This window comes from Mustelus asterias, chromosome 9, assembly GCF_964213995.1.
Source record: "Mustelus asterias chromosome 9, sMusAst1.hap1.1, whole genome shotgun sequence".
NCBI classification, from domain to species: Eukaryota; Metazoa; Chordata; class Chondrichthyes; order Carcharhiniformes; family Triakidae; genus Mustelus; species Mustelus asterias.
In genome coordinates, this window is record NC_135809.1 from 92,892,563 (window position 1) to 92,919,446 (window position 26,884).

Genomic DNA, 26,884 nt, shown 5'->3' on the forward strand with positions numbered 1-26,884 from the left:
GTCTGTCTCAGTGAGACTTTATTGAACTGATCAGAAATGGCAGCCTACAGTGTTTGCCTCATGGCAGAGTCACGTGACGATGGCAAGCCAGATCAGACACATAGTAAGTACTGTTGCAATTCAAGACTCAAATGAATCCCGGCAATGACAGCAGCTGCCTCAGCAACCTACTGCTCCACAGAACAGAGGAGATAAAGACAACTCCAACTGTAAGGTGGTGAGTACTCAGAATACAGGTAGAGGATTGGCTTTCTAGACAAGACTGAGTAACAGTACCCCTGTCGTCTCAAACTTTCTCGGCAGGTGGTTGCTGGTCTCCAGGAACAAGATCGCATTCAGTGCCAGTGGCTGTCAAGATCACCACAGCCTTGAATGACTTGCCCTCAAATTTATTCATCTGTTTCCTTTCAGGAATCTGGTGGTGACATCTGCAAGATTTTGCAATTGCCTGGTGACATTTGTGAGGAGTCCTACACAACTGTTGGACAGGAAAGATATAATTGGAGCTACATGAGCACGAAAGTGGTTATTGAGCAAGCCACTGGGTTGTTGAAGATATGATGCAAGTGCCTTCAGTATGCAGCAGCAAAGGTGTCCCACATGATGGTGGTCTGATGTACCTTGTACAACAGAGTACAACAGGAGGATCGAAGTGATGACCACTCTGCACCTTTGGAGAAGGAGGAGGAGATGCAGGCTGATTTGGACAGGCCCCCTGTGAGAAGCCCATACAGGCACAATTTGGATAATTTGAATCGGTGATACTATATGGCACAAACATGGTCAATCCACTGGGTCCTCCCACCCTTCCACTCAACATAATTCATTATTATGGTCAATATTCTTTCCAATTCATTGACACCAATTGCTCATCTTTTACTCCGGTCCGAACACAGCTACTCAGGATGCGAGGCAATAATAGGTTAGGGTGACTAATGAACAATGTTTAAGGTTAAAGTTTAAGGTTCATTAATGTTGACACAGTGACAGATTTGCAAACACCCAAGTATTTTCCCTTGTGAAACTACAAAATCTTTCTCTTCCTTTCCTATTACTTTCTCTTGGTGTTACCCCTATGTCTTCAGCAGAATTTGAGTCAGGCTGCTCAAGTTCCTGCTCTGACAACTGAATTATTCATGGTTGATGTTTTTTGGATTCTGGAGGCCAGGTGGATCTGGTCCAAAACTGTCCTACCTGCATCTATCCAGGGGCCGACTTATCTATCTGGCCAAGAATCAGCATGAGGGGTAAAGATGATTGAAGTGGGAGCGCTTTGAGCAGAGACCCCATTTTCATATGCTCTTCCTCCATCTTCCGTCTTGTGGCCCATTCACACTTCCCTGCTAACCAGGAGCTGCAGGGCATTTTGCTGCAACTGCTGGAGCACTGAATGGCCAAAGTGAGTAAAATCAGTTGCCTCATGCATCTGATTCTCCATCCAGGAGGCCGCTCTTTCCATGGAGGTGGACATCAGCACAAGTGAAACATAGAACCATATAATCCCTATAGTTCATAAAGAGGCCATTCGGCCCATCGAGTCTGCACCGACTCTCCAAAAGGGCATCCCACCCAGACCCACCCCAGCCCTATCTCCATAACCCAGCAAATCTACCATGGCTAATCTCCCCAACCTACACATTTTGGGACACTAAGGAGCAATTGATCATGGCCAATCCACCTAATCCTTACATCTTTGGACTGTGCAAGGAAACCGGAGCACCTGAAGGAAACCCATGCAGACAGGGGGAAGATGCAAACTCCACACAGACAGTGACCCAAGGCCGTGATGATATTTCTGATATAGGTGAACTCCTTGCGTCATCACTGGGTGTCTCATATTTTCTGTTGCTGTTCTAGAATACTTGTCTCCATTGATCTGTGAGGCTTAGCATCTGCATCGAGTTCAACTTAGCTTGGAATGTCCTGTTCTCTCCACGGACTCGCCACTCTTCTGTCTCTGACACTTGTTGCTGCTCACTTACTCTTGGGAGGGTGTTAGTCACAGAATGGTTTCTCTTGAAGAAGTCTCCATTGTCTTCAGTAGGTTAACTGTAAGTCGCTTTTAATAAGTCAAGCTATTTACGCAAGTATAGTAGAGGGTACAGGCTAGGAACTATCTCCATGCTTAGGTCTTAACCTGTCTCTGCTCAACACTGCATTGACCCTGCGTCTGGGTCATGTACCTTCTTGCATCACTGTGAGGGGAGCTACTGTACTCACTCCCACTTTAACTTTGTACATGCCAGACCCCGCTACTACACTTGTGATGTGTGCTCACCTTTGTGACAACATATTTGGAGGCCTCAATAAAGTGTATCCATCTGAGCCAGTGGAGGGTGTGCTATGATGCTTCTTCAGAATGCAAGACCTTTTCTGAGAACTCCTCCTGACATCAGCTGCTGCATGAAGGAACCATGGAAGATGGAATTACTAAATTAAAACGGACAAGGGGAAAAGATTCAAAGTCATCACTGAGCAGGTGATCACATTCCAGTCACTGTTGACATCAATTCAACATGAGTGAGTGTTGTATGCCATGTGGCAGTGAAATATCTTATTCTGCCACCACATATCTGGGGAGCCCCCCCACCCCCACAACCGTATCGACCCATCTCCACTGCTCATGCACTCCACCACTCTGCTGATTTCCATTACCTTATTCTGCAGTGGTCAGTATGACTCTGAGAGGAGGGCCAGTTCTACTTTTGCACCTCTTCCTGGAGTTCTGTTGCTTCTTCTCTTGCAAGGAGAGAAAGCAGAGAGTTGTGAGTATGTGGGATATAGGAACAGCATTTGTGGAGGATGAGTGCAGAATGGATATGAGATGATGGTGAGAAACTTGGGAGAAATCTTCCCAAAGAATGGCAGAGTGTTGTTTCTGGCGAGAAAACCAGGATTTTACGACACTGCTTAAAAAAATCAAGGGGACGCGTTTCATGCAGTGGGACAATGCTTCAACATGCCGGCAAAGCCTGGCTGAGCTGAGATTGAGCTGCCATCTTTAAAAGATGCCCCAAACACAACCTGTGTAAACCTCTCCTGGACCAGCATGGAGGTTTCAGGGGCTTGTCTCTCTCAACTCCCAATCGAGTTGGCCCTTTCTATATGATATAGATCTATATAAATGATTTACAAGCAGGGACAGAGTGTAACGTAATAAAATTTGCGAATGATACTAAAATAGGTGGGAAAGCAGGCAGTGAAGAGATATAAAGATTTTACTGATGGATATAGGCTAGGAGAATGGGCCAAATTTTGGCAGATGGAGTTTAAAGTGGATAAGTGTGAGTTTGTCCATTTTGGCAGAAAAAATAGAAAGGAAAATTATTACCTAAATGGAAAGCTGATTCAAAATGTGTCCAGACAGAGGGATCTGGGTGTCTATGATCAAGAATCGCAGAAAGTTGGTATGCAGATGCAGCATGTAATAAAAAAGGGAATGGGATGTTAATATTTATTGCAAAGGGCTGGAGCATAAAAGTAGAGAAGTGTTGTTGCAGTTGTATAGGGTGTTGGTGAGATCACATCTGGAGTATCGTGCCCAGTTTTAATCTCCTTATTTGAGGAAGGATGTGGTGACATTGGAGGCAGTTCAGAGGAGGTTCACCAGATTGATTCCGGGGATGAAAGGGTTGACATATGACATTAAAGAGTTTGGGCTTCTACTCGCTGGACTTTAGAAGGATGAGAGGGGATCTGATCAAGGTATATAAGATTTTAAAAGGGATTGATAAAGTAAATGAAGACCAAATGTTTTCCCCTTATGGGGAAATCTCAAACAAGAGGTTACAGGTATAGGTTGAGGGGCAGTAGGTTTAAAACTGAAATGAGGAGGAACAACTTCTTGCAGAGGGTGGTGAATTTTTGGAACTCGCTGCCCCATATCACGGTGGAGCCTGAATTGTTGAATGGTTCCAAGAAGGAGATAGATATATTTCTGATAAAATAAAGGGATGTGGGGAGGTGGAATTGAGACCAGGAAGAGATCAGCCATGATCTGATTGAATGGCGGAGCAGGCTCCAAGGGCTGAATTTTCCGACTTCTGCTCCTAATTCCTCTGTTCAGCAGGAGATCGGAAAACCACAATTGTAATGCCTCTATTCAAGAAAGGAGAGAGACAGTGGGAAACTATTGGCCAGTTAGTCTAACATCTGTCATTGGGAAAATGCTGGATCTAAGGAAGCAGTCGCAGGACCTTTAGAAAGGGCTGCGATGCTGCCAACACTGTGCATGCACAGTTTTGGGGCGGAATTTTCCCATCCCGCCCACCACGGGAATCGTAGCACGGCTGGAAAATCCCACCCCTGGCGTCTTACTCCATGATGTGATTGCATAACTAGCAGCTAAAAGTCACTAACTTGAAGAGCATTTCAAACTGATTCTCAAAGTTTGTGGGATAGATCTAAATGAGTGTGTAAATCGACGGATAGAGAATCTCGAATCCATTTTGCCTCTCTCTCAATTTCCAATTCATTTCAGCAGAACATGGAGGCACACAGATTGGTAGCTTAAGGGTACACAATCCTATAATTACTCATCAGTACACCCATTTTCCATACTCTGGCACTCATAATCACTGTCTGAGCCAACTGATTCCACCTAGGCTATTTCTTAACATAAGCCGTGCAGCTCCTTACTTTCTAACCTGCTCCCCTTGCTTCCTTCGAAGAGAAAATGCTTTTGGAGTGACATCATTTGATTTCTACACAGACCCGGTGCAGATGGGAATTGGCGGCCAAGTTGTGTTGGCAGGGGACACTGGGCAGAATTGTTTTGTTTTTAGGCAGGGTGGCGCAACAGGTGCGAGAAACTGTGGAAGCCGCTGGCTCCAAAGGCAGATTCCTCTGCTGTATTTTTAGGATGGTAGAAAAAATAATGGGTGGCACAGTGGTTAGCACTGCTGCCTCACAGCTCCAGGGACCCGGGTTCGATTCCTGGCTTGGGTCACTGTCTGTGGGGAGTTTGCACATTCTCCCCGCGTCTGCATGGGTTTCCTCCGGATGCTCCAGTTTCCTCCCATAGTTCAAAGATGTGCGGGTTAGGTGGATTGACCATGCAAAATTGCCCATTAGAGTCAGGGCGATGAGCAGGGTAAATGCATGGGGATAGGGCGTGGGTGCGATTGTGGTCGGTGCAGACTCAATGGGCCAACTGGCCTCCTTCTGCACTGTAGGATTCTATGATTCTATTTTAATGTTAAAATAATGCGTCCCATGACATCTTATTGAGCCTGCTCCTCCAGCAACTTAAGTCTTTAAAAAAAAATAATAATAGAAACCCCCCAACCTCCACTGTTCCAGCACTGCCTGGGCTTGAACCTTTTCCCCCTAGGGGTGTACTGACCTGTACTTCTCCAGCGGGTTCTGTTCACCAGCTGCATGTTGCGGGGGAACGTCGTGATTCACCACCTGAATGGACAATCCAACGTGGGTGGAGGGGAGACGATCAGACATAAAGACCTGATCATTAAATGTAATTGCATTCAAATGGAGATTTTGACAATCAACATCAGAATTCCTGTTATGTCATTGGTGGTGGTGGTGATAGGGACAATCAGAATGGGAAATCCTGCCGGTGTAAACCGTGTTTTGGGACTCCTGTGGGATTTCCCGCTCCTGATCCTGTGCCCCAAAAACGGAAGTAAAAATCCACCCTCCCCATAATGTTTAGAAAACCAGTCTAATCAAGCAAAATCAACACGGTTTTGTGAAAGGGAAATCCTTTCGCAAATTTATCAGAGATTTTTGAGGATGTAACAAGCAGGAGAGATAAAGTGGAAACAGTATTTGTAATTCCAAAAGGAAATTTGGATCCTTAAAGCGCCACAGCAAAACCTGCACCATGAACAATTCGGTGCCCAACCCCTTCACTTATCCAAAGGACCATCAAATACTAGAAACATTGAGCAGATCTGGCAAGATCTGTGGAGAAGCAAACGGGTAACAAGTTTAGTTGATGACATTTCAGCAAAGATTTCTGATGAAAGGTTGCAACCTGAGATGTTAGCTCTGCGCCTCTCTCGACAGCTGCTGCCAGCTTGCTGAGTCTGGTTTTATTTCCGATTTCCAGCATCAGCAATATTTTGCTTTTGATCTTGCGTGTGTGTTGGCAAGATACAAGTGTTCAGCATTCCCAAGCAGGTCTGACATAGTGCTGATATTTGACCAGCTAAAACTTTACAGCTTACCAGCATGGAATGGTGACAAGATTTTCAATGCCATCCGGTGAGAACATACATATGTTCAGCATTATCTGGATGTTTGTGGAAAGGATCTCTGGCCTAGATTTAAGAGTTCCCCTCCAGGCCCATTAATGTGCCAGTTTGGATAATTAATCGTCAACCATGTGTGTTGGGATACAGTGCCAGAATGTGGAACCTTTCTCACAGGCTTAGAATCATAGAATCCCCACAGTGCAGAAGGAGGCCATTTCGGCCAATCGAGTCTGCACCGAACACAATCCCACCCAGACCCTATTGCCATAACCCCTCATATTTACCCTGCTATTCCCCTGACACTAGGGTCAATTTAGCATGACCAATCAACCCGCATATTTTTGGGCTGTGGGAGGAAACCGGAGCACGCAGAGGAAACCCACACAGACATGGGGAGAATGTGCAAATTTCACACAGACAGTGACCCAAGGCAGGAATTGAACCCGGGTCACTGGCGTTGTGAGACAGCAATGCTAACGACTGTGCCACCGCGCTGCCCCTGGCTTGTCTCATTTCTGATCAGCTCAGCATTGGGTGTGCCATTATGGAGCCATCTCCAGCACCTAAAGGGATCCTGTTCACCTGCCTCCCTTCTCAGTCAATATTTGATTGTTAGATAATTGACGGTGTGCGTTTGAGTCCTTGTTCAGCTGCCCAATGCCAGGAACAGCTCATAACTAGCATTTTGAACAATATAACTAACCATAAAATGTGTGATTGCAGTGTCACCATGTTCCAAGCTGCATGGCAAAATTACACCGTATTACAGGGATTTAAGTCACTCAACCTACCATCTTTAACTGACCTTTTGGTTGAGATCAAGCATAGGATCAAGCCCAAGATCAGGTGAAATGCCTGTTTTTGTCAGCTTGGATCTAATGTGTCTCTCTTGTGGAGACTGTGAATTGAATTCAGTTTGAATTTTAATTGTTTTTTGGAGCAGGAATGGAGGTGGATTAGGGCTTGCGCTGTCCATTCTGTGTATTAGCTTTGTTACCCTGAGAAAGGAATAATTAACAAAATTATCTATAACTGACTAGTGAGATAATGGTGGTGATGTTCCTCAGTGTGATATTGTAGCCTTGTATGTCTAAGAAGGGATCTTAAATGCATTGATTGGAAACCACAAAGAGCATCTCTCCCGGTTTTTCCTTTTCTATCAGTATCTTGAGGTCTTGGTAAACTTGACACAGAAAAGGAGAGAAAGACGTTTAGCTCTTTCCTTAATAGCAGCAAAGCCACAATAAGCTTGATGTGTATAAAATGTGTTCACACAGCTTCATTCCAGTCTCAGAACTAAATGCACAACAAAGATATCTACTTTGCCCTTGTGCTAGCACAAGATCCTGAACCAAGGCATGAAATGGATTTCCAGCAAGAGGTGGCAGAAGGAGGGAAGGAACACTCCAACCTAACACCAGCATACTGCTCCGTGAGCTGGAGGGAAACCAGGTTTGCAATGGGCACAACAGCCTTTATGGTAAAGCCACTAACATGAGAACACATTGTTAATGAATTAACACAGTGCACAGCAATAGACTTTTCTTCTCATTGGTCTGTGCTAGTTTTGAATCTGGCCCTTTTACCTCCATGTGTCAATCCACTCCTTCACCCTGCACTGCTCTGAACTGTGTTCAATAACATTCAGGAAAGATGGTGCCCTCTTGCATCCTACTGTATCTCTTGAAACATCACATACATGCTTGGGAGCTTCCTGCACAGAATAGTGAGTATGGAAATGCCTCCTAACAACCTGTTTTGCAGCACATTGGCATGTCCATACATGCCAACAAAGTTCTTTGTGAAAAACCGTATTAAAATGTTATAACTGAGTGAGCAATGTTTGGCAGTGCTGTTTTTTTTTGCACCCACGCACTTTTTTTTGTTGAATTTCAGTGCACTGTAATGAGGTGTTTCTAGCTTCTGGGAACGAGGACAGTAAGTCTAGTTCTTCTCTGTTCCAAGTGGAACAGTGATACCATAACAAGAGGCTCAGTAGCATAGAAAAGCATACAAATAAGAATAAGGCATGAATTGAGGCTCCAGTTACCTGTGATCTGCAAGTTCCACGGCTGCACTGTACAAGGCTGGTATCTCCTTATCAAAGCCGAATGAATGATATTGGTAATTCTGCACTCTGGTTGCTACTTCACCTGGAAAGGGTTTTGTACAATACCAGAAGGAATTTGATCTTCCTTTTGTGCTGTGAAGTACAGTCTACACTTGTTTGAATAGAAGCCAACACTCCAGTCATTGTGGTCCTGCTCATTTTCAGGACATGGCTTTACCCTGTGCACATTGAAGTCAAGAAAGTCAGTGCCGGGATTCGACAGTGTTTTCCATTTTTGGCTCCAAGTGTGTGAAGATCACACACACGTGAATTTGCATCAAAGTAAAGCTCCCTCTGCACTACTTTGAATTAGATTGGTTAATTGGGTTAGATGTGGAATTATATTCTCTTGATACTCTCCCATCTAGAACATGTTGGAGAGCATGTTCCAAAAACCTGCCTGAGCAAACAACAGTATTTCAAACTGGATCCTTAGAGACAGCACAGAGGAGGAGGAGACTTTTTGTTTCATTGGACTGTAATGGTTTTGAACTCTGTCCCATTACCTCTATATGTCAATCCACTCCTTCCTCAGTACTACTCTATACTGTGTTAAATTACCTACGTTTACAGGTTAATCAAGTGGATCTGCTCTCCATTCCCGATGAATAGTTTTAATCCAGTTTCTTTCATTTTAAAACTAAAATTCAGCACTTGCCCAGGCAGTGATTTCAATGTACGCGATTTGAAGTGCTTTAACAATTAAGTTAATGTTTCTCGTGGGTAGTGAGGTCTTGAAGCACTTTGCAGGATGCAAAGAAGTAAGCAATGCCTGAGCAAGAGGAAACAAAACTCTAAAACGGGAGGGTTTTGAAAGTCGAGACGGTTTGGAGAAGGAATTTCAGTGGGTGAGAGCGTAGCAGCTGAAGCCAATAGTGGAATACTGGGCAAGCAATGAGGAAACCGATGAGGAGGATGAGAATAGGGGAGTTCATGCAGGCAGCAAGTTGGAGAAAATAATTGAAGAAATATCAAACCAAGCCTGGGGGGAATTTGAAAGGGGCGGCACGGTAGCACAGTGGTTAGCACTGCTGCTTCACAGCTCCAGGGTCCTGGGTTCGATTCCCGGCTCGGGTCACTGTCTGTGTGGAGTTTGCACATTCTCCTCGTGTCTGCGTGGGTTTACTCCGGGTGCTCCGGTTTCCTCCCACAGTCCAAAGATGTGCGGGTTAGGTTGATTGGCCAGGTTAAAAATTGCCCCTTAGAGTCCTGGGATGCGTAGGTTAGAGGGATTAGTGGGTAAATATGTGGGGGTAGGGCCTGGGTGGGATTGTGGTCCGTGCAGACTCGATGGGCCGAATGGCCTCCTTCTGTACTGTAGGGTTTCTATGATTACTGAAAGCTAGAGTGAGAATCTGAATCTATTCTGTGGAGATTCACGAGTGGACTTGAGGGCAATAGATGAGGAAAGTCAATGAGCCATTCAATTAAGTACATTATACTCTAATTCCTTTTTTTAGAGCTCAAATCTTTGGAATTTCTTTCCTGCATCCTACAGTCTAGAAGATGTTAAAATCCAAGTTTTGTTTCAACCATTCACCCATCTTAATTTGAATTGTCTTTTCTGCTACACGTTCACCCCCACCCATCCTCCCTCCAGCCTCCACCCCCTATGCATATCCCGTTCTTAATCAATGTGTTCTTGCTGCTGTAATAGGGCATGGGTCAAAGTTGATATTGAGACAACAGTGTCAATCTCATGTCTTGATCAGGAGAATGATAGTTAAGTGGAGCGGAGAGAATTACTTCAACAGAACTCAGAATACATAAAGGCTAGAGGAAGCAAGCATGGGGAGACAGGTACAGTGGGGTGGGTTAGACACTCCTCTTCCAGGTGTAGCACCTGAATTTGTTACAATGATGAGGCAAAGGTCTCCTCTGGTGATTGTAAGGATCCAGTTTGAAACATATTTAGCCAATCTGAATCCAATTGCTAGTGAGCACAGGTCTACAAAATCAGCACTTGTAGGCCTAAGGATGGTAATGCCAGCCTGGTGCAGTAGTGGCTGCTGTTCTGAGATTGGGACTGAGATACATTTCTGTGATAGATTTAAATCTGCAACTAACTGACCTGCAGATGACCTTGAGATACTTGATGCTGAAATCGAAAAAGTGTCTGAGAAAGGAAGTGTGCCATTCCCGATCCTTCATCTTATGGAAAGGAGAAAGCTAGCTCATGCCACAGTGTCTTACCACCAACAGAAAGGGAGGGAGACCTGAGCCCAACGTTTCTTGTGTTGGAAGTGATACATTTTGAGTGAACAGTGCAGTCTGCCAGGTGTCACTGTTAGCTATGAAATAATATTGATTTCACAATACATCAGCTTCATATTCATGCCGACTGGCTCAGTGACAACACTGTCAACTTTAAAATTCAGGTCTAAATAGAATCCTGTGTGACGCGTTGGACAAATGTTTAAGTTAATGTTTTAGAATAAAATTCTGTCCTTTTAACTTATTTTGAACACATGAGCAGGCCACTTGATCAGCAGCCCATCAACCACCTTAAAACATTCGCTCCCTCCGCCACCAATGCGCAGTGGCAGTATTTTGTACCAAGATGTACCGTAGCAACTCAGTAAGGCTCCTTTGACAGCACCTTCCCAACCCATGACCTCTACCACCTAGAAGAAGCCCAAGGGCAGTAGACGCATGGGGACACTACTCCTGCAAGTTCCCCTCCGAGCCCCACACCATCCTAACTTGGATCTATGAGTGGGATTTGACGATCTCGCTTGTCCCGAAACTGTAAATTTCAGCCCAAGGTCAACGGTCCTTTCCATCTCCACCCCTCGCCCGCTCCAATTCCCATGGTGGGCGGGGTGGTAAAATTCCAGCCTATGTCACCGTTCCTTCACTGTCACTGGGTCAAAATGCTGGAACAACTCCCCCCCAACCTACACCACATGGACCACATGGAAGTTCAAGAAGGTGCCTCCACCACCTTCTCAAGGGCAATTAGGAATGAACAACAAATGCTGATCTATATGTGATGCCCAAATCCCAGGAAAAAATAATAACAATCGCCCAGTGAGGAGATCTCTGTGCACTATCTAAACTGTTTCACTGAATTCAATCTCACCAGGAGTCACATGTTGACACTTCCATTGAAACCAGTGTGAGCACCAAGTGAAATCATTGCCTGGATCCCCTTGCTGCTGTTTAACAAAGGGACATGTGTACTGTGATGGAGCAATTCTTTACAGTGAATTGTATTGTTTTGTTTAGGGGATAGAGTTGGACACTTGCCTGGAATTTGGGTTCTTTTGTTAGCTGGCTCTACAGGCCCCCCTGTCAGCTGGATTTGAGCTGTACCAACCCAGTTTATTCAGGCAGGAGCCATGCACTGCAGTAATATGATAGCACGTAAAACTAAATTGGTTATCTTGCTTAAGGAAACTACAGGATAAGAATGTTAATGCTGTAATAGGGGGTGCTTCTGAAGTTGACACTGATGCACATTTTGAGATGGAGTATGTGAATCTTATACAGTCCACAAATAATTTAAAGATATTTCCTGTAAAAATTATCAAGCTACATGTATTAAATAATAATTAAATAGCACAAGCCTTATTAATACTTATTTTTATGTTTAAAATTAATTTGATTACTTAACTTGGACTATTAGATAATAAGAGAGACAGTGACATAGTGGTACTGTCACTGGAGTAATAATCCAGAGACCCAGGATAATGTTCTGGAGACCCAGGTTCAAATTTGAATCCAATAAAAATCTGGAATTAAAAGTCTAATCAGACCATGAAACAGTTCTCGATTGTCATTTTTTAAAAAACCCATCTGGTTCACTAATGCCCCTTAAGGAAGGAAGTCTGCTGTGCTTACATGTGACTCCAGACTATTTGGTTGGCTCTTAATGGCGATTAAGTTAGGGTCATTAAAAAGGAATGAAACTGGAATGAAATTGGATGGCCATCTGGCATCAACCGAGGCAGCAGAAATGATGATGAGAAACTCTAATTTGTTGACCCTGCAAAGTCCTCCTCACTAACATCTGGGGCTAGGGAACTGTCTCACAGTCTTGTCAAGCAACAGACTGACATGGCCAAAGTCTCAGAATCATATCTTACAAATACCAGACACCATCATTCCTCGGTACATCCTGTCCACTGGCAGGAGGGAGTTGTCCTGGGAGTCCTCAACATTAACTACAGACCCTTGAACTCTCATGGCATCAGGTCAAGCATGGGAAAGGAAAGCTCCTGATGGTTACTACCTACTGCTGATGAATCAGCACTCCTCCAGTGTTAGTATAATTGGGGAAAGTGGCACATTCAGTATTGACATCTAACTGATTACAGTGTGGTCACTGAAGATTCAGTGAACTCTCATTCCTTTGATTTCAGGCTGAGTTGGTTGAAGATTTTCGGGCCTTGCGGAAGACAGCAGAGGACATGAAACTATTTAAACCAGACGTGGTGTTTTTCTCCCTCTACCTTGGTCACCTCTTTGTCTTAGAGTTTCTGGGCTGGTTGACACTGTCATATTTTGGGACTGGCTGGATTCCAACTCTCCTTACTGCCTTAATCCTGGCAACCTCACAGGTAAGAACCAACCATAACCACATAAATCAGATCAGTGAAGGGTAAGGATCTGGGCAACATAACGAATACTGAATTGGGGCAAGGTGACAAACTATGGGCCCGATTTGACCAAAACCGGGCGCGAAATCGTGGTAAGGTTGGGCGTCGGGCCTATACCGCAATCTGCACCCGATTCTGAACAGGTTGCGGCTTTACCGACACCCGATTCGGGCGCGGGTCCGGCATGCACTTAAATTGACTTAATGAATCGCGCGCCCAACCCTACCGCCAAATCCCACTTTACTGTCTTCTGGCCTGTTCTGCATCCGCGCTGTAAGCAATCTGCAAAAGAACAAAGAACAGTACAGCACAGGAAACAGGCCCTTCGGCCCTCCAAGCCTGTGCCGCTCCTTGGTCCAACTAGACCAATCGTTTGTATCCCTCCATTCCCAGGCTGCTTATGTGACTATCCAGGTAAGTCTTAAACGATGTCAGCGTGCCTGCCTCCACCACCCTACTTGGCAGTGCATTCCAGGCCCCCACCACCCTCTGTGTAAAAAAAAAAAACATCCCTCTAATATCTGAGTTATACTTCGCCCCTCTCACCTTGAGCCCGTGACCGCTCGTGAACGTCACTTCTGATCTGGGAAAAAGCTTCCCACCGTTCACCCTATCTATCCCCTTCATAATCTTGTACACCTCTATTAGATCTCCCCTCATTCTCTGTCTTTCCAGGGAGAACAACCCCAGTTTACCCAATCTCTCCTCATAGCTAAGACCCTCCATACCAGGCAACATCCTAGTAAACCTTCTCTGCACTCTCTCTAACGCCTCCACGTCCTTCTGGTAGTGCGGCGACCAGAACTGGACGCAGTACTCCAAATGTGGCCTAACCAGCGTTCTATACAGCTGCATCATCAGACTCCAGCTTTTATACTCTATACCCCGTCCTATAAAGGCAAGCATACCATATGCCTTCTTCACCACCTTCTCCACCTGTGTTGCCACCTTCAAGGATTTGTGGACTTGCACACCTAGGTCCCTCTGTGTTTCTATACTCCTGATGACTCTGCCATTTATTGTATAACTCCTCCCTATGTTATTTCTTCCAAAATGCATCACTTCGCATTTATCCGGATTAAACTCCATCTGCCACCTCTCCGCCCAATTTTCCAGCCTATCTATATCCTGCTGTATTGCCTGACAATGCTCTTCGCTATCCGCAAAAGTCGTCGCTGCAGCTTCCGAAGAGCAGGGTCAGAGCCTCCAACGGCTCTCTGATCCAGGTCATCCTCTGGTTGGTTGGTTGGGGGGGGGGGGGAGAGGAGGAGTGGGAGGGGGGGGGGGCGGTTCCGCTGCCAGTCTGCGGCCAATCGGTGGGGAGAGAGGGGGCAGGGGGATCCGCCGCCACTCTGTGGGCGATCCCTCCTCCCCACCGGAGGAACGAATCCCTCCTGCCGGAGTGGACGTGCGGCCATGCCATCCCACAAAACCTTCAGGATGAAGCGATTCCTCGCTAAGAAGATGAAGCAGAACCGGTCGATTCCACAGAGGATCCGCATGAAAACCGGCTACAAGATCAGTACAAGTCCAAGAAGAGACACTGGAGAAGGACCAAGCTGAGCCTGTAAAGGGAAACACCATCACTGGTAAACTACCAGTCTACCAGCGCGAATCGGACCGGAGCTGGCAAAATGCGTATGGGTGCGCTGGAAAGAGGATTCCAGGCGCGGATCTATTTGACGCCTGGATTCGGCACTTGGGGCCTGATTTTACCATTTTGAGTCTATGTTTTATCTTTTTCTTCATTGTGCAAGTTCAGTTTAAGGATAATCCCTTCAGTTAAATTTCAGTTAACAATCCTGAAGCCAAGGAGTTTGGCAAATCCCAATGTGGACACAGAGTTTCGCTAAGCATGTTCCAAGATCCTAGGGGGTTCAGCTTCATTCAATCAGCGACACATTCTCTTTTTCTAGCCCTACACTTGGTGTAAAGTGACCAAGTGTTCGTGATGTGAATTCAAGCAAATGCTCTCTAAGGAAGCCATGGTTAACCAGTGCAGAATTCCAAAAGGAAGTTATATCTAACAAAGTCACTATAGTTTTTTTGAGGTCTGGGACTGGAAGAGACCAACCTGCACACTTTGGCAGCTCACAGTCTGCATATCCGACCCGTGTGTGATTTCACACGCCATTTTTGTCCTTTCACTAGGAGTCAAGTTTGCAGTGCATTTTGTGAGTTGTGATGGAGGGTATGAGGAGTGAGGGTGCGGAGGCAGGCCAGTTAGAAGGCCTACCTCAGTTCTCCAACACTCACCCACTGAGACCCATGCCCTCTCGGGTTAGTCATGCCACCTGTATGCCTGCCTGTATCCTCCATAGCTACTCACCCAGTATGCAGCATGCACATTCCTCAGGGGCTATGCAATAGCAAAGGGAATTATTTTAAAACAATTGAAGAAACATTAAACCTCTAACAATAAAATGCAAACACACTATCATCAAAAAAATAGAAAGAGAAAAACATCTTGCAATTTTTAAAATGCCTATTAGGTTTATAAACATGCAGAAATTCATATCAAGATGTACATAAGCTCATAAAAGTGTCAATAAGACTTCCTGCTGCGCTGAAGCTTTTGAAACTCAGCCAAGCATTCATAATGGGGCAGTTGTCATAATAAAAGCTTCCAGCTCCATTGACAGGACAAGTGCTATTTCCATTCCAAAGCAGGGAGCCTGCTAATCAATGGAGGGAGAGCAAGTGCAGGGCAATGTTTCTCGCTGTAAAAGTAGTTTTTTTATAAAACAGTCAGACCTGGCAGTCCAGTTAAATCAGAGCACAAAAGAAAACTGACAGTAGAGGATATATTATATTTTTCATTGCATTATGCATCTTTCTTCATTATAATGCTAATGAACAAATACACAGTGCTGATCAATGCAAGGGTTAACTTACCTTTAAAGGACATATCCCGATGATGAATCACTGCACTAAAAATACATCTGTATTACAATACAGCACTTAATATTCTTATCAGAAGCTGTGTAAATATTTTACACTTGCCTTTCAAAATGTTCCCAACTTTTAGAAACATAGGACTTAAGAGCAAGAGAAGGCCATTTGGCCACTCGAGCCTGCTCCGCCATTCAATAAGATCTTGGTTGATCTGGTTGTAGTCTCAGCTTCACTTTTCTGTCTGTAACCCTTGACCCCATTGCCCTAAAAAGAATCGACCTAACCTGAATAAATTTAAAGGCTCGGTCTCCTCTACTTTCTGGGAAAAAGAATTCCACACTCTAATGACCCTCTTGAGTACAAAAAATACCCTCATCGTTGTCTTAAAAGGGTCACCTCTTATTTTTAAACTATGTCCTGAGTTCTAGTTTCCTCCACAAGAGTAAATGTCCTCTGGGTATCCATCCTATCCTGGGGGCCGCATGGTGGCACAGCAGTTAGCACTACTGCCTTCAGAGGGCAAGGGACCCGGATTCAATTCCGGCCTTCAGTGACTATGTGGAGTTTGCACGTTCTCCCCATGTCTGCAAGGATTTCCTCTGGGTGCTCCAGATTCCTCCCACAGTCCAAAGACCAACAGTGCAGGATAGGTGGATCGGCCATGCTAAATTACCCCTTAGTATCCCAAGATGTGTATGTTAGCTGGATTAGCCATGGTAAATGTGCAAGGGTACAGGGACAGGACGGGGGGACCGGGGTGGGGGGTGGACCTGGGTAAGCTGCTCTTTCTGAGAGTCAATGCAGACTCAATGGGCCGAATGGCCTCCTTCTTCACTATAAGAATTCTATGTTCTATTCCAGTCCCTTCAGGGTCTTGTGTTTAAATAAGGCCACCTCTCATTCTTCTAAACTCCAATCGTACATTCAATCATGGTCCCAGCAGCAAGCCTTTTCTGCTGGCTTTGTGCTGTCTCATTAAAGCTGACTTAAAAGATTCCAAAGCCTTTTGACATCTGATGGCAGGAAAATGTAGCGGGCAATGAAAAATAGCAGACAGTTGGGTTGTTAGCAAGTTTAATTAGCTGGTTAATTCATGATTTCAAAATGGCGGGCGGGCTGAAATTTTGGCGCTTGCGCCTCTTCCGAATTATTGGAGACTGGTGTGATGAGTCATCAGACTGACCTTTCCATCGGTGTGGTGGGGGGAGGGGCAGGGGCCCGATTTGGGAACATAAAATCCAGCCTGACGTGCCCTCCATTGACAGCCTTCGGCAAAATACGTTTCTTAAAATTCTCCTAACCTCCCTGTACTTAACGGAATGTTTCCTGGTTACTGACGCAGTGACCGTGGAAATAGTTATTTGCTTTACTAGAATCCTTCATAATTTTAAACACTTCTTAATGGGTTGTTTTACACACCAAAAAGCACCTCCTGTGCCCAGACGCAAATTCAGCCCATGGAGTGTTTTAATAAAAGAAACACAAGAGCTGATTTTTAGCTGGCCTGTTCCCTCCGGCCTGATAGTTAAAATTGAGCAGGTTACTTTCCCGCTCAAATCCTGATCCTCTCTGATATTAAGTTGCAGGACTTTGCAAGTGGATGAGGCAACTGCCTCGAGCAACCAGGGGCACAACTAAATATGAACAAATCAGGGTCCCATTAAGTCAGTGGAATTGGTCAAAATTATGACGGATTCTGCTAAAGCAAAGAGAATAACTATTTCTTCGGTCACAGCGTCAGTAACTAGAAAACATTCCGCTAAGTAGACAGGGAGGCTAGGAGAATTTTAAAAAATATATTTTGCAGAGGGCTGTCAATGGAATGGCCTACCACAAACTGAGCTGGAAGCAGAATCAATAATGACTTTTGCAAAAGGACTGGATAAATACTTGGAAAAAGGGAAAAAAACAGCCTGTACAAACGGCAAGGGAGTGAAATTAAGTAGGTAGCTCTTTTTGGAAACATGGTGCAGTGAGCTGTTGTGTTACCTTCTGTGGTGTAATATTCTATAAATAACTCAGTGAATTTCAATGAGACTCCTACAGATCTCATGGCCACCCCCTGAGCAACTTATATTGGGAATTCCTGATGCTGAGTAGCTGCGGGGATTTCTAATCTTCCACCTTGTGAGCGAGGGGAGCCCCCCTGTGACTCTCCAATATCCCCTGGGTACAAATACTGAGAAATTCTCCTCTTGAAAACAATGCACCGGTCCTACATCTGATGAACAGGCATCTGCAGTATGTTCGCAGGTATCACAAGCCTTCATTAAAAATGGTGCCTCTGCAGTGAGCTGGGAAAATGACTCCCGCGAAATAATGCTGAGTTTTCTTGCTGGCTGAATTGGTTAGAAGCTGTGGTGTGAGCCTCTGTACTGTACCTGGCGAGGGCCATTGATTGTATTTCTGCAAAACAGTAAAGGGAATGAAATCTATTTTCCTGTGCCTATATTTTTTTTCTCCTTTTTGGATTGCAGGCTCAATCAGGCTGGCTTCAACATGACTTTGGACACTTGTCTGTGTTTCGGAGGTCAAGATGGAACCACCTGTTACACAAGTTCCTGATAGGTCACATGAAGGTAAACATTGAGCTGGAGTTGGTGGGGGTGATACTCTTAAGACAAAGCAGCTAATTAAAAAAACAATGGGAATAACTGCCGGGTTAGCTTTGGTCTATTCCAACAGACCTACAACAAATTGGCATGGTCTACAATTATATTGGGACTGAAGTTACTTTTCTTGCTGATTCTGAAGCTAACTAGAGGAATTTCAGCTTTATTGATACCAGATCTGGTATTTCAGGTCAGGTCAATTTCCCCTATTTGCAGTAATGTGAACTAATGTCAGAAACCTTTGGAAACCTTTAGCAGGTGGGATAACATCGGTGGAGGAAACAGACCATTTTAACATTTGGGCTGTGAAAACCCTTTGTCATAACACAGTTTTCCAATGTCAAACCCTCAGCTCCAGCCCCAGGAAGGAGCAGGTTGGTGTTTGGAATGGGATCATTTGTCGGCCCCCAATGATAGTGAAGTTGGAGCAATAAAACCACCCCCAGGATACAGTCTCGCAATATTTCTGCTTAACCCCCCATTGATGCACACTTACTTTTCACTCCTTTCAGGATCCTGAGTTACTGGACCATGCTTCATTTTGTCAGTTCATGTGTCCATTTTCACCTGCCTACCCACCATCTCTCCAAGTTATTCTTTCTGTCTTCGATTTCTTTGATTTCTCTCCTTATGCCTATTGTCGTTTCCTGATATAACTCTGCCATTTAACCATCACCTTTTCTCCATTTAAGCAGTTTAGATGTTCTATTTTTTCCCCTGTGTCAAGTATATATGTTTTCTGCTCCCTTTCTTATATTCAATTTCTTTTTAAATTCAGTTCATCCATCTTGACTTGTCCCCTCTCGCTTCCCAGATGCTGACCACCCTGGTGACTGTTTCCATTATTTTCTGTTTTTGTTAAGATTTCCAGCACTTTGTTTTTCTTAATGTGCAATTATGAAAAAGTTTTGATTTCATGCTGCAGTAAACTGCTATGTAACCTGCGAGACTGTTCCCTTGTTGCTCTCAATTTTTCTGCTTCACACCCATTGCAATATACCGGAGGACCTGTGCAAAGCCACGGTTAAAAAGTTTGACTGGATTGCTCGGGAACTCCATAACTGGGTTTCACTCTTTCTGCTGTTAAAGGAAAGTCAAAAAGTTTTTTAAAAGTTTATTTATTAGTGTCACAAGTAGGCTTATATTAACACTGCAATGAAGTTACTGTGAAATTCCCCTAGTCGCCACACTCTGGGTTCAGGTGTACTGAGGGAGAATTTAGCATGGCCAATGCACCTAACCAACACGTCTTTCAGACTGTGGGAGGAAATCGGAGCACCCAGAGGAAACCTACGCAGACACAGGGAAAACGTGCAAACTCCGCAAAGACAGTGACCCAAGCCAGGAATCGAACCCGGGTCCCTGGCGCTGTGAGGTAGCAGTGCTAAGCACAGTGCCACAGTAGTATGCCAGTTAGGCAGCACAGTGGTTAGCACTGCTGCCTCACAGTGCCAGGGTCCCAGGTTCAATTCCGGCCTCAGGTCACTATCTGTATGGAGTTTGCACATTTTCACGGTGTCTGCATGGGTTTCCTCCGGGTGCTCCGGTTTCCTCCCACAGTCTAAAGATTAGGCTGATTGGCCATGCTAAATTGACCCTAGTGTCAGAGGGATTAGCAGGGTAAATATGTGGGGTTATGGGAATAGGCCTGGGTGGGATTGTGGTTGGTACAAACCCGATGGGCTGAATGGCCTCCTTCTGTACTGTAGGGATTCTATGATTCCCTAACTTTAACATTGGAGATAGGATTTGCATAGCTTTATCGAACTTTTATTCCACGCACGCACCCCCCCCCCCCCCCCCCCCCGCACCCCCGACAGCACCTTAGGAGCCAGCAAATTGTCTCTGCCAACTCGAGACTGTTCACTGGCACGATAGTTTCATATTTGTGGCACAGCAGTGCCCAAGTATAATTGGAAAGAAATGGGCTGCAATTTTGCCAGCTGTTTAGAGGGGATCCTGTCAGAGATCAAATGCTGAAAATGATTGTTAACAAGTGCGAGGCACTAGTGAGAATTGAGTGAGATTCTGAAACGTGTGGATGACTGAGGGAGAATTTGAAGCTCATGCAAGAACTGGGTTTAATCTGAAGCAGATTGATGACAATATTAAAGGGAGTAGGGATCACCATGTTTTTGGTACATTACTTAATACTGTATCTCTGTTATAAGGGGGCTTCTGGAAACTGGTGGAATCATCGACACTTCCAGCACCATGCAAAGCCTAACATCTTTCATAAGGACCCTGATGTGAACATGCTGAAAGTGTTTGTATTGGGAGATACCCAGCCCGTGGAGGTAATTTATCTTTATTGAGAAACCCAGGTGAAGGGCCAAGGTCCATACTGCAGGACAAGACTGAGGTTGGAAAGTAAAGATGATGTAATCCAGGGATCACTGACTACATGATGCCAAGCTTGTGTTGCAAGACTATGGATTGAAGTGGGGAAGGAAGCCCAGGGAAGGCGAGGAGTTCCCGGGAAAGAAATGAGATAGAGTGGGAACAATGAAATAAGAATTCGGGGAAGAGGGGCAAATCGTGTGGGCTGGAATCTTACCCTAAGAGCCAAAGACTAACTCAGTGTTAGTTTATAACTGGACATTTTCTATTGTCAAACCTCTCTTCTCACTAACACTAGTAACCAGAGGAAAATACAGCTGTAAAGAGTAGCAGATCCACAGGAATGGGTAACAGTGCAAAATCCAATCAAGGGGTTCAAGTAATTAGTTAATGGGTGGGATTTTTCATGCAATGCACCAGTGTTTCATGCTAGCGGAGGCAACCCGCCATTGGCTAGTGCCAGGATCTTCTAGTCCAGCTGTTTTCAATGGGGTTTCCCGTTGAGTGCACCCCTCGCCGCCTGGAAATCCATGGCAGGGGTCCACCGTCGGTGGGACTGGAGGATCCTGCCGGTGTGAATGGCCGGAAAGTTCTTGCCAATATGTAGAAATGTAGAATAACAGCCGCAAGCGAATTGTAGATGTGGATTTTCCTCCCAATCGCATTGCTCACTGGAAGCATGGCCAGGAATTCCACCTGGTTGCTGTCTGCACCACCACTTCTCAGGTGATCAAAGGTTGGAAAATGAAAGAAACCAAGATTGATGGGGGTGGGCTCTGCCAAACTGTTACTTGTACAAATGACCGCCTCCGCTCTGTTTGGCGGTGACAGCAACCATCTGCTCACTGACCGTCTCCCAGTGTGGAAATGATAGTAAGTAAGCAGTAAATGTCCCTGCATCTCTTCAGTTGAATGACTTTTTTTTTGTTTGATTTTTTTTATTGTCACATGTATTAGTATATAGTGAAAAGTATTGTTTCTTGTGCGCTATACAGACAAAGCATACCGTTCATAGAGAAGGAAAGGAGAGAGTGCAGAATGTAGTGTTACAGTCATAGCTAGGGTGTAGAGAACGATCAACTTAATGCAAGGTAGGTCCATTCAAAAGTCTGAGGGCAGCAGGGAAGAAGCTGTTCTTGAGTCGGTTAGTACGTGACCTCAGACTTTTGTCTCTTTTTCCCAACGGAAGAAGGTTTAAGAGCGTATGTCCGGAGTGCGTGGGGCCCTTAAAAGGAAAAGCACTGGGGACACTGATGGCAGGAGGCAGGTATAACAGACTTACGGAGCTGTTGGAGGTATTGGGATACTTTCCTCCTCCTTCCAAATACTTTCAACTGCCCAGGAATTGATAAAAGGGTTCGGATGGTCATATATAGAATAGTGGATACCTGGGAGTGAGTTCACAGGCTGAACCCAATCAAAAGTGTGGATAGTGTGTTTGTATATATTTGATATTCTGTGAATTTATGCTTGTTACAGGCAGCATGGGGTGAAGAATCAGGGACTAATGTTGTGGCTCTATCTTTGATGTGTTCCCTCTTGGCAATGTGGGACTGCAATCTTATCTCTTATAGAACAATAGATACATGAGAAGAAGTTGTGGGTTAGATACTAATCAAGATGTTGAAATAGTTTTACACAGAATAATGGATCCTCGGTTCCTGTGAAGGATTTACAGTGCTGTGTATTGATGGCCTTGTGCAGGTGATAACCTAATTCCACCTATTTCCTCTTGTAGTTTGGAAAACGGAAGATCAAATATTTGCCTTACAACTATCAGCACGAGTACTTTTTCCTCAGTAAGTGTGGTTGCTTGATCAGTCATTGCGATGCTGTCAGTTGTGCCTGTTGTTTCCTGGTGTGGTATCACTTATTGCTTTCTCTTTCAGTTGGTCCACCTCTGCTAATTCCGGTGTATTTCTACATTCAGATAATGATGACCATGATTACCCGTCGAGATTGGGTGGTAAGTAAATCAGAATGCTTCACACAAGGTTTTGTTTTCCCTCACCCGCTTCCCACCAACCCCCCACTTCAAATTCTATATGTCCCCTTTGCCTTTCCTGCACCTCATTCAACCCTCATCTGAGGGAAAGGGCAGACCGGTGACTGCCCATTCCTGGAATGAGCCAGTGGGGCATGTGTAAAAGAAATTTCAAAGGTGTCTGGAGCTGTCTTCCTGACAGGAAACACTACCTCTTGCCTGGCACTCGCACTTCTTGTGTTGGGGAGCTAGTTATACAGGGAATTCTGGGTATACAAATGCTGCATAGTGCAGTACATTGGGATTGCGTCAGCTTTTTCTTGTTTCTGAAGAGATACTGTGCAATATGTAACTGGAGAACCACGGTAGACTGGCATGTCGGGGCCCGGGGAGGAAGGAAAGTTTGATTTCTGCCCAGGAGAAGAGCTGAGCATTCGGGGTGGAACATGGTTACATTGGCAATTGACTCCAGCAGTAAAAACCCACCCTTCGCCCTTCGATAATCCCAAATTTCAGCCCCCAAAAAATGCTTCAGATGATAACAATTTGAACGGAAGTGATAGCATAAGGTAAAACTTGAGCGTGGCATTATCTGGAACTTTTACGTTGTGAAGATAACAGAGCTAGATCATAGCTCTTATATTTATTAGTATTTGTCTTAGATTTATGAGCATTTGGAGAGGTTTAGTATGCTCAAGAATACTCAGCATGGCTTTGTCAAAGGCAGATCGTGCCTTACGAGCCTGGTGGAGTTCTTCGAAAATGTAACGAAACACATTGACAAAGGGAAAGCGGTAGATGTGGTTTATATGGATTTTAGCAAGGCGTTCGATAAGGTCCCCCATGCAAGGCTTCTAGAAAAAGTGAGAGGGCATGGGATCCAAGGGGCTGCTGCCCTGTGGATCCAGAACTGGCTTGCCCAAAGGAGGCAGAGAGAGTGTATAGATGGGTCTTTTTCTAAATGGAGGTCAGTCACCAGTGGTGTGCCCCAGGGATCTGTTCTGGGACCCTTGCTGTTTGTCATTTTCATAAATGACCTGGATGAGGAAGTGGAGGGATGGGTTGGTAAGTTTGCCGATGACACGAAGGTTGGTGGGGTTGTGGATAGTCTGGAGGGATGTCAGAAGTTACAGAGGGACATAGATAGGATACAAGACTGGGCGGAGAAGTGGCAGATGGACTTCAACCCAGATAAATGCGTACTGTTCCATTTTGGCAGGTCAAATGGGATGAAGGAGTACAATATAAAGGGAAAGACTCTTAGTACTGTGGAGGATCAGAAGGACTTTGGGGTCCGAGTCCATAGGATTCTAAAATTGGCCCCGCAGGTGGAGGAGGTGGTTAAGAAGGCGTATGGTGTGCTGGCCTTTATCAATCGAGGGATTGAGTTTAGGAGTCTGGGGATAATGATGCAGCTATATATGACCCTCGTCAGACCCCACTTGAAGTACTGTGCTCAGTTCTGGTCGCCTCATTACAGAAAGGATGTGGAAAAGATTGAAAGGGTGCAGAGGCGATTTACAAGGATGCTGCCTGGATTGAGTGGCATGCCTTATGAGGATAGGCTGAGGGAGCTCGGTCTTTTCTCCTTGGAGAGACGTAGGATGAGAGGAGACCTAATAGATGTATATAAGATGTTGAGAGGCATAGATCGGGTGGACTCTCAGAGGCTTTTTCCCAGGGTGGAAATGGCTGCTACGAGAGGACACAGGTTTAAGGTGCTGGGGTGTAGGTACAGGGGAGATGTTAGGGGTAAGTTTTTCACACAGAGGGTGGTGGGCGAGTGGAATCGGCTGCCGTCAGTGGTGGTGGAGGTAAACTCAATAGGGTCTTTTAAGAAACTCCTGGATGAGTACATGGGACTTAATAGGATGGAGGGTTATAGATAGGCCTAAAAGGTAGGGATATGTTCGGCACAACTTGTGGGGCCGAAGGGCCTGTTTTGTGCTGTAGTTTTCTATGTTTCTATGTAATAATACCTCAGTGCCTTTAACACATTCCCTTCTGCTTCTCCACTCTACAGGATCTTGCCTGGGCAACAACATACTACATCCGCTACTTCAACACCTACATCCCCTTCTATGGGTTTTTTGGTTCTATACTCTTCGTCATATTTGTCAGGTATGTACAATTGGGAAGAATTTTACCTTTTGTTGCAGTCACAGTCACTGATGTTATTAAGATTATAGCCCAAGGTGTTACCATGTTTAAATGGTTGGGAAGGACTTCAGGAACAGGGTGGAAGGGATGTAACTCATGCTAAAAATATATTAGGGACACATTTCCTCTCCTTTTCTCCATAGCCTCTGCCTATGATTTGAGTGATGGATTATTTGGTAATACAATTGTACATTTAACTGTCCCATCTATCCTCAATTCCTGTAGCACTTGGTTTGAATGGGCTCTTTCATACTGAAATCAATTTGGAGGATTCTGTATAAGAACATAGAAACAGGAGTGGGCTATTTAACCCCTTCATTCAGTGCAATCATACTTTTATGCGGGATTCTGACTTAGAGGCGTTCAGTCATAATCCCACAGATGGTGGCTTTGCACCATTGGCTCCTCAGCCAATTACATAGACCAGATGTCTGAACCTGCGGTTCCTCTCGTACTGAGCAGGATTACTATTGCAACAAAACTTTTTATCAACAGTAGGGTAAAACTAACCTGTCTCACGACAGTCTAATCCCAGCTCACGTTCCCTATTAGTGGGTGGACAATCCAACGCTTGCATCTATGACTTCACTCCATGGGGTGAGTTTTACTGGGAGGAAAAGTATTCCTTGCTCAACTCCCCCCTTGCCTTAAAGACTTGAGGTGGCCTTCCTTCCGCCTTCCCTTACTACACGTATTCTAGAGGCAGAGGCGGAATGAGATCCCAAATGGCCATTAATTGACCACACAGGGCCTGAATAGGTCAAAGGGCAAGCTGCTGCATGACATCTTACCTGCTCCCCCATTTACAAGGTTAAGGGGTGATTTGATCAAAGTTTGCAAGATGTTAGGGAGGACAAACAGGTAGATAGAGAAAATATATTTCCTTTAGTTGGAGAGGCTAGATCTCAGGGCCATAGTCCAACACTTGGAACCAGATCTTTCAGGAGTGAAATTAAGAAACAACTTTTTGTGCAAAAGGCAGTAGAAGATTTAATGAGGTTTCCCCCCCCCCCATGATTGCTATCTACCAATCCTTCTTGAAAATGTTTGTGTGCGGATATTGGTTGAGGACAGGTTCAAGCTTGGCAGGGGTGCCTTTTGAAGCTTGCCAATTTGTAGTGTCTAAGCTCACATAGGAAGGGTGGCCATTTAGGAATCTGTAGGTCCCTTTTTCAGGAGAGGGGGGGAAAAAAACATTGGAAAGGTCAGGAACTGGAGGGAAAATGTTCTCAGGTCCAGTCTATACTGTTAAAAGGAAAAGGAGCACCCAAAAGAGGTTTCCAAGAAACTGTTTAACCAGTTCAGACTGTTCTGAACAGAATATAGATGAATCCGCACTTGAAGCATTTTGGTAGCTGTTGATACCTGCCATTTTCTGGTTCTCTCTGCAGGTTCATAGAGAGCCATTGGTTTGTATGGGTGACCCAGATGAATCATATTCCAATGAACATTGATGATGAAAAGCACAAGGACTGGCTCAGTATGCAGGTAACCCTCAGCTGGCCTTAGACTCTTCTTTAAGCTCTTTGTGTCATTTTATACTTTGAAAACTAAGGACTGAATTTTTGTTCTGGGTGTGGGACCCTGCCGTCACGTTGATGCCTGATACCTAATGTGATTTTTAACCAGCTGGCAAATTGGGAGCCAGGCTGTGTATTGGCCACCCAGTTAAGGACAGCAGGCAGGCTTTTAAGGCTGGAGGAGCATGGAAAGATTGGCACCCCCACCGTTAGAAGTAGGTGCTGCTGATGTAGTTGGTAAAGGGAGCGAGCACCTCAAGAGCTTTCATAAAATTTTTAATTCAAAAAGGCCACTGTTGCCAGACTATCATTGTGAAGGGGCAACTCCTTCCACTGGATGGTCAGCGGCTGCAGCTGTGGCATTATGAGTATGGCAGGGGCAGGAGGAGTCTCCTAGCTGGATGGAGACAACCCTTGTCTTCACTGCATGGCTACCTCCATCTCTCG

The 26,884-nt window shown here is 45.0% G+C and overlaps 1 protein-coding gene across 1 annotated transcript in view; it reads left to right on the forward strand.

The window, feature by feature from the left end:
• The window catches only part of LOC144498835 (acyl-CoA 6-desaturase-like), a 61,074-nt gene that overhangs the window by 20,707 nt on the left and 13,483 nt on the right, over positions 1–26,884 (forward strand). The window contains exons 3-9 of the mRNA XM_078220582.1: positions 12,690–12,887; positions 18,299–18,400; positions 20,605–20,730; positions 22,512–22,572; positions 22,663–22,739; positions 24,781–24,878; positions 26,309–26,405. Of these exons, the coding sequence (XP_078076708.1) occupies positions 12,690–12,887; positions 18,299–18,400; positions 20,605–20,730; positions 22,512–22,572; positions 22,663–22,739; positions 24,781–24,878; positions 26,309–26,405 (759 nt within the window). The remainder of the gene's footprint in view (positions 1–12,689; positions 12,888–18,298; positions 18,401–20,604; positions 20,731–22,511; positions 22,573–22,662; positions 22,740–24,780; positions 24,879–26,308; positions 26,406–26,884) is intronic.